The sequence below is a fragment of the Neodiprion lecontei genome, chromosome 1, assembly GCF_021901455.1.
Source record: "Neodiprion lecontei isolate iyNeoLeco1 chromosome 1, iyNeoLeco1.1, whole genome shotgun sequence".
Classification (NCBI taxonomy): Eukaryota; Metazoa; Arthropoda; class Insecta; order Hymenoptera; family Diprionidae; genus Neodiprion; species Neodiprion lecontei.
Genome location: NC_060260.1, coordinates 36,966,089 through 36,976,542, shown reverse-complemented (window position 1 = coordinate 36,976,542; position 10,454 = coordinate 36,966,089). Strand labels below are relative to the sequence as shown.

General features: G+C 38.6%; 2 protein-coding genes and 1 long non-coding RNA gene across 5 annotated transcripts; 1 reads left to right on the top strand and 2 right to left on the bottom strand.

Moving 5' to 3' along the window:
- Window positions 1-19: 19 nt before the first annotated feature.
- Window positions 20-5,610, bottom strand: LOC107225748 (calcium-independent phospholipase A2-gamma). 3 transcript variants are annotated; one of them, XM_015666311.2, is made up of 8 exons: window positions 5,063-5,610; window positions 3,124-3,917; window positions 2,803-3,015; window positions 2,600-2,623; window positions 1,944-2,152; window positions 1,669-1,867; window positions 1,378-1,590; window positions 20-1,253 (listed from the first exon to the last, which is right to left on the bottom strand). In XM_015666311.2, exons 1-8 carry the CDS (start codon window positions 5,113-5,115, stop codon window positions 1,000-1,002), a joined length of 1,959 nt encoding a protein of 652 aa, XP_015521797.2. In that variant the 5' UTR covers window positions 5,116-5,610; the 3' UTR covers window positions 20-999. The 3 variants fall into 3 exon arrangements, with proteins under 3 accessions (XP_015521797.2, XP_046585831.1, XP_015521798.2); XM_046729875.1 differs by lacking the exon at window positions 5,063-5,610 and adding an exon at window positions 4,450-4,606; XM_015666312.2 differs by lacking the exon at window positions 2,600-2,623.
- Window positions 4,280-9,494, top strand: LOC107225743. The gene is made up of 7 exons (XM_046729878.1): window positions 4,280-4,298; window positions 7,656-7,835; window positions 7,912-8,036; window positions 8,348-8,518; window positions 8,683-8,832; window positions 8,956-9,137; window positions 9,266-9,494. Exons 2-7 carry the CDS (start codon window positions 7,707-7,709, stop codon window positions 9,283-9,285), a joined length of 777 nt encoding a protein of 258 aa, XP_046585834.1. The 5' UTR covers window positions 4,280-4,298; window positions 7,656-7,706; the 3' UTR covers window positions 9,286-9,494.
- Window positions 8,722-9,624, bottom strand: LOC124292626. Its single transcript, XR_006902505.1, has 3 exons — window positions 9,491-9,624; window positions 8,938-9,064; window positions 8,722-8,851 (listed from the first exon to the last, which is right to left on the bottom strand). It is a non-coding gene; the product is annotated as an uncharacterized LOC124292626 (long non-coding RNA).
- Window positions 9,625-10,454: the final 830 nt, after the last annotated feature.

Genomic DNA, 10,454 nt, shown 5'->3' with positions numbered 1-10,454 from the left:
ATGGTACCAAGATGCACGATTTTCTTTACTGTGTTTTTATTGATTCTTAGTTCAGCATTTGATTACATAATTCTATTCAACATCAAGTAAAATCGTTGAATTCAAATTAACCACGTTGAATAGACGACGATTAATGTACGCCATCGAGGACACAGGAAATAGTATAATAATGTTTTAAAACTTTTGACATTATAACAGTAAATATATATGCACGTATGTCTAATGACATACAGTTACGCTTGGATCAACAAGTACCACAGTAACTTGATCGATCAACGTTTGTAAAAATTTAAATAAACGCTGATTATTTTTTTTTTTAACTAAAATCTACTTACAAATGATGTATAATAAGATATGTACAAAATATACATAGTGGTCCGGCAGTAACACATTATTAACTCAACGTACACAAATGCTTGCAGGTAATGCGATATCAGATTATCAAATACTTTGAATGGTTAACCCCTAATTCTCTATTATGATTTTTCGCTTAAAATACAAGTTCATTACCCAGGTCACGCATATACATGCGTAATGTACTATATTGTTGTAAAAAACATTTGGGGTAAGTGAGGTAACGAGCGTAGTCATACTGTATACATTAAATTATTGAATATGAAATATTTCATCTTTTAGATTTAGTTGTCTCAGTAATCGCAATGTTTATTGGTTCATCAAGAATTGCTGAGAAACAAACAAAACTAGCATATCACAGTTCAAAATCAATATATTGTTTGTATTTAATTGCAGAAATCAGATCGTGAATATTTATCTCTCGTATCTATAAGTTATTATTATTTATAAAATACATTTTACAAGATTTTCAATTGAAAATATTGAAATGATTTTTTCACTCGAACGAATCGAATTGTCCTTAGTCATTCTAATGATAAAGAAAAAATCGACTAACGCAACAAGCGGGAAAAAAATGAAGCGTCGGAATTGGCATTTACGGATCTGATATTCAACTCATCCTAAAGTTAAGTTGCAAAATCTATCTTACACGCCAAGTATTTGTCTTTGAAGCGTTATCCAATCCACTGCTTTCTGTGTTATGCTTTTCTTTTCTAGCAGAGCTTTCGCCGCCTGCTCAAACTTCTCCTCGTTTCTACGGATATACATCTCGGCGTCTTCTTCCAATTGGGCGAATTTCTCTGGCCTAATTTCTACCATTGTAACCATTTCAGTCAGGTAAGGATTGAAGCGGTAGTAGACATGATCTGGTAGCAGGTCGTTCAACATTGTGTGCGTAGCTGAAATTTGAATAAACATGTTCAGTTAGGACATGTCAACACGGAATCACAAGAGATCAGGTTTCAAACAGAATTTATGAAAATCTGTGCAGGAGATGAATGAATTGTTGAAAGAAAATTGTACCTTCCGTATCTGTAGCACTGTCAAGAATTTTGAAGAACTTTTCTTTCCAGCTAGAACTGCCGGCGACGGGTTTCGTGTGTCCACTGTCGCTGCCTATCAAACTGTGAGGTATTCGACCAGTTCCAAATGAGACGACGCATTGAATTGGATTGTTAGGCCACAGCTGCTTCGCCTCATGGATAGCCACGGCGCAAGGATTGTTCACCATAATACCTATTTTGAATTTCACGTTTAAAAAATGTAAGAATAAGTAAAACAACAGTTTCTATTCCACAGTTGATCAAGTCTTACCTCCGTCTTGATGAAGGCAATCGCCGAGTTTGAATTCTTCGAAGTAGCTCGGAGCTGCTGCAGACGCTCGTACAGCTTCCCAAAGTTTGTGTCTGTAGGAGCCCATGTATTGGCTCTCAACTCTGTGAGGTAGCGTGTAATTTCTGAAGACGTAAGCCATTACTCGCTCGTGATTAACGACCGTAGAAATCGCGGAGAGCTGTAACATGAGATACAGTATTGTTGACTGATTTCCAGTTATACACTGGGGAAAAACATAACTATCTGGCACCAACCTTTGGTGTAACACTGTCTCTGGTAGTTCTGATCAAATCTCTGTCTCCCATTTGGTCTTGCAACATTTTTTCCCACAACGAAGTATCGTAATAAGCATGACTCCAAACGAGATTACTCGTACCCCACAACGCACTTTGAGTGAATATTTTCGTGCTGAGCTCCTTGTAGAGCACAGAAACTTCGTCCAGCGATTTTCGTTTGTATGCACCTAGAAAAGTTATAAAAGATTCTTCGTGTTAGCATGAAAGCAAGGCCAAAGAAATGTCGAATTCTGCAATTTCAATGATCCAAGAATATTTAGATTCCAATAGTTTGATCAAATGTTAAAAAATTAGTATTTTGAAAGTCCATGCATAAAAAATGAATGAGACAATGAAACATCTAATAACGAAGACGCTGTCTTGGGTAATTAGTAAAATCGTGAATTATAAATTGAGGTAAAGGTAGAAAGAGGACTAACAAAAATCAATTGAAAGCCTTATGATTTGGCATAAAATTTACTACTGCGTTTTTGAAAATGATGACAACACATTCTCTACTTCAACCAATTGTATTTTGAAGTTCAACCTTCTTTTCTACCGATCTACTCAAATCAAAATTCAATTTGCTGTTACATACCAGCACCGATTTTATTGCATTTATGAATACTACGTACCTTCGCCAGATTCCTTTACGGTGGCTGCAGGTGGTATAAAATTGAGAAAAACAATTGATTAATGGCTTTCAGTGACAATAATGTTAGATCAGTTACATACCGATCACACCATACATGCATAAAGATAACTATTTAAGTTCGATTGTTACTATAGTGATTTGAACCATGATTGATAATGTACTTCAAACTTTTACGAGACTCACCCAATACTACAGACAGAATGGCACCAGTGCTGACTCCGCAAATGTAGTCAAACAATTCATAAACCCGTTTTCCTGTAAGTTTTTCCAGCTTCTTCAACATTTCGATAACCAGTACGCCTCTCACACCACCTCCGTCAATTGAGAGTATCCTGATGCCTCTGCCAGGCAAAGGGTCGACGTAGCCCAAAACAGCCAAGGCTTCCCTAACAGCTCCTGGCAAAAAAGTTTTCAATGTCATCAATCGAAGATCTTTTTTTAACCGAAAGGTTTTTTTTTAAATGTAGAGCTTCTGTCAATATTTGTCATTAAAAACCAACCAACCTTTGGTCTGATCATCTTTGCAGGTTTGCCTGATACCCAGCAGGATTCTGATCGCTCCTTCCTTTATGGCGTAATGCCTGGCTTCGGGATATTGATCAATGTGTACGAGCAGATCTTCGACTCTCCGCCACCTTGATGCATTGGACTCTGCAACCGCGATGCTGGTCAACACGTGTCTGGTTCTTGAGGCAATACTGTTCTTCGATATGTTATCGACGTTAGTTTTCCATTTTGGAATGACGATGGAAGTGTCTTCGTCGGATTTTGGACTAAGCTTTGGCATCAGACCAGTAAATACATTGGGCAATGAGTATCCCTGTTCTTTGGCAGGTTCCTTTTCCTGTTTCCTATGTCGCGCCTCTTTCTCTTGAACTTTGTCAACAGATGGACGAATCGCATTGCTAGAAGTGCCATCTTTTTTACCAACCTCAGCCAGGCTTGTGGCTACGGTTTGCGCGACACCTTCACCATGTTTATTCTGCTCCGAAGGAGGTGGCGCATCCCCATTCGTCTTACGGCTCTCATCGTCGGTGAATTTCCTGATGCTTTCGACCTGGGAGTAAGTTATCCTTTGAAAGAAGTTTATCCAGTCCTTGTTTATAACGAGTTGAAGATTTCTCTCATAGCCAGATTTATTTAGATAGTCTTTCAGCTGGGTTAGAAACTTCCAGTAGTGCGGCATCGACATCTTTCTATTTCGCAGTATGTTAACTGATGATCCTGACATCTTACTCGGCACCGACGTTACGTTAGCTGCGCTTCCATCTCGGCTCGCTGTGCCTTCCGTGAATTGTCTGAATAAAAAAGTCAGCGATATGTGAACAAAAGAATAGACAAACTAATGACGTTTTGCCGACAGTTGAGTAATCGGCGATCGAACAACAGCCAGTAAGCATCGAGCTCAAAGTTCATTTAAAAACTAGTACAAGGCTTGTGAGGTTGGTGTTGGCAAGCTTCAGATTTCCGTAAACGACGCAGAGAATATTTCGGAGTTCAAATTGCGAGAAGAAACGATAGAGCTGAGTGACTGTAATAATAATAATCGAGATTTGAGTTACGCTTCGCTAAAGCTAACCTCAAACGAATGAAATTATAACCACAGGCAATGAGAATTTGAAATCTTTGAAATACTAGAGTGGAAAGAAAAGAAAAAGAGAAAGAAAGAGAGAGAACGGGTGAGGCTGGCAGAGTTATCGAGTGCCAAAGCATATTTTTATCCGATCAAGTGTAAACTTTTTTTCATTTTTGCAAGACGGTTCTACGATTAGATTTTCGTTTTGAGCTTGAAGAGCGATAACGAAACAATTTAAATTCGCTCGTACGTACCCTGTCAGAGATTTATTAGAAACGATATCCGTGGCGTGAAAGTTTTAAAGGTATCCGTGACTAGTAGTAAAAGTGTCGCCGCGCAATTGTTGAATTCACGAATTCGATCCTCGTCCGATCGGCCGCCATGTCAAAATGTTACGACGCGTTCAACACTCGCGCTGTCAGAATCAGCTGTTTCTCGAGTTTTCTAGAGGAACGCGCTTTGGACTGAACTAATTTATAAACTAATTTATTTGGTATATCGTTTCAACAACGAATCGCACTCCCAATTACCAAAATGGAAATATTCGAACAGACGTGATTGCGGAGCTTATCGCTTTATTCGTGATGCGTGTGCGTATTCGACACAGGTTCAAATAATACACGCAAAGATAAGATTCGCAGAAAGTACATTACGAATGATTTCTTTTTCTTTCAACACGCGGACTGATGTTGTAAACCCAATCTTTCCTCAAGGTTGAGATAATACACCTCACGCCGTTATTGATTTCAGATTTATTTGCTGCTGAATTAGTTCACACCTGCGTTGATTCTTATTATAACCACACTTTTTTGTCCTTTTGCATGACAAAATTGAGTATAATATTCAATGATAATCATGAGCGCTCACCTGGTCAGCGATATGCATCTCCTACAGTGTTTGACGTTCTTGCTGAGCGACATGGTTATTTCCGGTGTTGATCTCACTTGAAACTACGACACGTGTACACTTATAGATTTTTCAAGTCCAACTGTATTGTTCAACCACGTGTAACTTAATTATAGACAAAGTCTAAGTTCACAGCTAACCTTCAACTATAAGAACAATGAGTATAGTTAAAATTATCAAATCACTTTCTATTCTTTATTAACAATTCACGGTACGGTAATTAATTTTACACACACTTCGAATTCGCGATTGAAACAGATTATTAAGTATTGTAATTATAATTTCACGCTCCGAATTGTTCAATCAATAATCTGTCCGACGACAGATTATTTAGTTTCAAAAACTGCGTATAGGAAGAGGATATTTTTTACACCTTCGCGTAGAGTAAACGAGGCACAATTGTACGATCGAGACCTTACGTAATACACGTATTATAGGTATACTTGTATAATTTTCAAACGATTTGTTTTGATGATAATGTTCTCGAATGATAGTTCACTGAGTTACTGATCGTCCGGCGGTGCCGCGTTCTTTTATAAGATAGGCGCCGCGTGACGTCACGACCCCCGATTTGTAAACAAATAGTCGTACGATGTTTTGCTAAAGCAGCGGGAACTTGGCAACGAGGCTAATTCCATCCCCGCACACTACATCCAATTGTCAATTAAACACGTTACCGCACACTACGCCTTAATTCACTTGTAGGATCATTGGTAAAATAATATTATTGTTTTTCTATCGCTGCATCGTGCATCGATATTTACGCATGTTATACCTAAATAACGACCAGCTATAATATACTTCAGCACTCATTGTCAGCTATTTCTAACTGCGAAGTATTTTGCATATTTTCTTCTTATCTGTTTGTCGTCTGTACCCGTTTAAAGTTTTGGCTATTATACGTTTGCGTAGGTATTTCTGTGGGAAAATGTATTTACTTTTACACAGCTGTAACTACAATGCCTGTTGTTTTGCAAGCTATCACCTGATACCGCTCAGATTTCACGTGCGAAATTAAATCACGCAGCGTTCTTACGAGCTCGTGTATATAATTAAGATTATGGCAAGGTATAAACCGCTGACTTGTTTCTGACTTGTATTGTATTAAAAACTACCGCAAACATCACGCGGTTACCTCATCATTTCTCTTATATGATATGAAACATAACAGTTTTTATTCGTTTTTGCTTCGTGCTATTTCCGATTGAGGATGATGATTTTTTATTCGTAGATTATCCAAAAATTTTTTCGAATCTGTCGTAGTCGAGGTTTGGTAAAAAATTGACCAAATCGTGATCGGGGTGCGCTTGAGGATAAAATATCTGACACTTACAATTTTCCATCTTGCAGTTAGATATTGTCAATCGACGCGTGCATTGAAGGTCCAAACTTGGAGTTTAGAGGCGACGCTGCATCGTGTCTGATTCGATTTAATTTTCATTTATACGCGATTCGCTGACAAATTTAGGATTTTATATTGCACTACGTTCCCACAATTTTATTTTTATTTTTTGATTGGAAATTTAACTGTACATGTCTGTTGTCAATTTTTTCGGCACGGAAAACGATTTTCTCGTGTCTGCAGAGGAAGCGAGTTGAACTGGGACAGCGTGATGGAAAAAAGAATTAGAAACGAGAAAAAGTTCGTTGAAACGATTCTCTAAAAATAAAATCGTACGATGAAGATAAGGATCAATGAATTATCGCGGTTCTTTTCATCCAGCTAATACGTAAATCTCGTTCTGTAATCCCGGTTTTTTTTTTCTTTCTCGTCAATAATACAATTGCCATCTATATCACCCTGTTTTCCAGATGTACATACGTAGGTGCCAATCAGTTCGCGGAGATTTTTATCCGCCGTTGGCTCAGACGTCAGATTTGTGCAGTTGTACAATTGATTAAACGATATCTTTCGATCATCGATCGCAATGCGTAATTGCAAATCATTGTAGCGATGCTAAAACTTATATCACATGTACTTATGTATCGGTAAACAAAAATATTTTGAGGCTAGAACCAGCAGCAGAGAAGAGTCTAATTTCTTCCTAATTTTCCTGGCCCCCAAGCTCAAGGCAGCGTCTAAAATCGCCTTGCACGTGGCACGAAACGTGGGAGAGTAAAAAATAAGTCACAACCGGAGCTACGATCAGCGTCAACGTTGCGAAAATTGTTCAGTGATTGCTCTCCACTCGATGAATTTTCGCAGACACATTTATCCGAAGATCCATCATGATACCAATATCATGGCCACAGCTATGCATCTCGATAGAAAAACCCTGGGTTTTTAATATGCATATGCAATTATCGATGCACATTTGTTTGAGCAGTTGTACATACATAAATCACATCTCTGTACGCTTTGTACTTTTATTTTGATATTATTGATGTTTAGTTACAATAAATCCTGCATTAATAAATGTAAAAATCAATTCTCCAGGTAATGAAACAGTCGTGATAAAAGATTCGAAGAATATATCATTTTTGGACCAATTGTCCCGTTTCTTTTTTGTATTTCTTATTTGTATCGATGATTCCTGGTTCGTCTCTATTCTAGCCTCTCAATTAAGTATCGCGATCATCGACGAGAAGCAGAAATCGGTCTGAAATGTCTTCGAGATCTCCGCGGAGTCCGAGAGTCGACGTTACCTCTCCTCGGCCAACTTTCGACTCCGGATCAAATGCAGTTTTGGGATCACCGCAATTCTGCGAATGGGAACAGAAACTCGAATTTGAGGTGCGCAGGTTTCGCAAGAACTGCGTGCCGTATCGCAATTGCTTACGCTAAATTTTTCACTGTGTCTCAATTGCAGACTGAATCGCCGGCGAAAGGTGGCGATTGTGGAGATTGCGGATTACGTGGGCGTGAAATGGCTCTGCACATTGCTGGACTTGAGGAAAAATTGAGCGAGGAAACACAGGCGACAAATCGTCTCGCGTACGTTTATTATATATCCTCAAGTGCTTTTTTATTCCCATCTTCTTCGTTCCGCAACGTAATGAGAAATTATTTGACACAGGATGATTGGATTTTAAAAGAAGTTTTTAATTTCTGGTGTTCAACTGAAACTGGCTTGTAATATTGTAACGAAATTCAATTAGGGACAAGTTAGTGGAGATCGTATATACTTATAGACTAAGGGGATGGGATGATCAAGTTTCATTATTTCCTCCTCACAAGATGTGAAAATAATACCTTCTTATCGTTCCTGCATAATTATTACACTTTGTATAAACATTTTTTCCAAGCTTGTCAGTGTCGGAGTACGAGATACAGATGTCAGAAAAGGCGAGGGAGATTGAATTTTTGAAATTAGAAATTCTTGAAATCCAGTCAGAGCGTGACGGGCTAAAGAAGCAGTTAGAAATAACTTCGAAACACCTCGACACCATAGAAATATCTTTCAACGACGTTCACGAGTAAGAATTCTTTGTCTCCCTTTACTGGCAACAGTAATTTTTCTAACGTGAAATATTAAGGTGGGACTGTTAAAAATTCACCGATCACAAAAGGTAGTCGAATCGTAGGAATTTACTAACGATTTACAAAAAATATTGTAACACCTGCGTCGTTTAACGTTCAGAAAATACGAGAGGGCCAAACAGACGATTCATATATTGCACCAAAATGTAGAAACTCTTAAAAACAGTGTCGATGAGCGCGATGTTTGCATCAGTCAAAAACACGAGCAGTACCTCAAGCTGAAGGAACACGCGATGGAACGAATGGATTTGTAAGTGACGCAAGACTACCTGTAACATATTTGAACAATCATTTATTTGATATACATGTAGACAAAGGTCGCGGGAAATTATTCATCATCAAGTTTTACACGAACGTTCTTGTAACTTTTTAGCGCCAATTCCCAGCTGGATTTGATCGAACGGAAGTATTCCCTTGAAAGTTCGAAACTTCGAGCTGCGGTAAGAGAGGCTGAACTTGGTGCTCGATCACTCTCCGAACAACTGGAACAAAGGAACAAGGATAACGCTGAATTAACGAGGCAATCGAAAGACCGTATTCTTACTTCTATGAGAGGTTTAATCCTGGCTTTAGAAAAATCTATTTCACTTCGATTCGGACAATTTTTACTTCCGATATTAGAACCTTTTTGCTTAACTAAAGACGAAATCCTGCAGCAATTAATTGCATTCCGTGATTTTCAGCATCTGCGACGGTCTCATAGAAAGAATGGACTCACAGAAAAACGCTGGGTTCGATAACCAATCTATTCGCCCTCAGTCAATTCAAGAATTGTGTTCTTGACCGTGAAAATATCTAAATCGTCATTCCTATGACTCGAGAATGTATATTTGACAATAGACAAATGGAGGAAAACGCTGATGTTATTGTCAAACAGAACGGTGAATTATAAAATCGTGACTAATCACCTGGATGTTGTTGTTTGTCACTCGCTAGTGCGCGTTTCGCTTACGTGATATTCGATCACTTTCCGCAAAAAATTGTGCGAAATTCCGCGGACCTCGAAGTGATAAACAAAAGTGAAAAATTCACCGGTGATTGGCCGGCGCTGATCACCCCAGGGGATCCAATTGGCCGAAAGATGGGCTTGACGAGTCGCGCCACTCTCCCGTAATAAACAGCACTATCGCAAAATTAGACCTAGCTTAGAATCAGTGACGGAAATAATTTAGAGGCAGGCAGACCGGCTCCTCGACCTTAGAAACACTCCGACACGTGCCTCACGGCGCCACCGGCTATTATGATATGCCATGTTTGCAATTGGATCTTTCCGCGAGAAAATTTTATATGCCAAGAAGGCAGGGAAATAGAAGACTAGTTGCAAAAATTAAGGAACGTACGGCAGATTTACAGCCACAACAATACGACTTCGCACATGCTAAGGGGCCGTTCATAAATCACGTGACCAGTTTTGAGCTTTTTTTGCACCCTACAACAAAGCTATACCTTTTCAACGAATGTCTTACTTTCAAATTCAAATATCACGGCCAATAAAACAAGATCACAAAAAATTTAAATCGCGGAGTTTACGGACGATTTCTGAAGTATGTTATAAACCTGGTGAAATTCAATTACTTGTAAAATATTTCCGCATTTTAGACGCGACAAAATTGTTTGGCTTTTTTGCGCAAAGGTCCATTGTCATTTGGGAAAATAGATCGTCGCTGATAAAGGCGGCAAACGTGGTTACCGACCGAGCAAGGGGCGCGTGTAAAATATTGATATTTTTTTATCACTTATTTTTTTTTCGACATATTTATAGCCAGAAGCTATTTTTACACCTGAGTAGATTAGTACCTTATTTTTTTTAATTTCTTATAGTCGTAGGTATATTATATCTACTGATTATAGTTAATTAAGATCAACGCTCGA

Excerpts from the sequence above, each read along its gene's own strand:
- LOC107225748 (XM_015666311.2), bottom strand. The coding sequence starts at position 5,115 with ATGTCGCTCAGCAAGAACGTCAAACACTGTAGGAGATGCATATCGCTG. Across the intron at positions 2,153-2,599 it reads CGTAAAGGAATCTGGCGAAG|GTGCATACAAACGAAAATCG; the intron begins GTACGTAGTATT and ends TAACTTTTCTAG. Across the intron at positions 1,868-1,943 it reads GAGACAGTGTTACACCAAAG|CTCTCCGCGATTTCTACGGT; the intron begins GTTGGTGCCAGA and ends CTCATGTTACAG.
- LOC107225743 (XM_046729878.1), top strand. The coding sequence starts at position 7,707 with ATGTCTTCGAGATCTCCGCGGAGTCCGAGAGTCGACGTTACCTCTCCT. Across the intron at positions 8,037-8,347 it reads CAGGCGACAAATCGTCTCGC|CTTGTCAGTGTCGGAGTACG; the intron begins GTACGTTTATTA and ends ATTTTTTCCAAG. Across the intron at positions 8,833-8,955 it reads GCGATGGAACGAATGGATTT|CGCCAATTCCCAGCTGGATT; the intron begins GTAAGTGACGCA and ends GTAACTTTTTAG.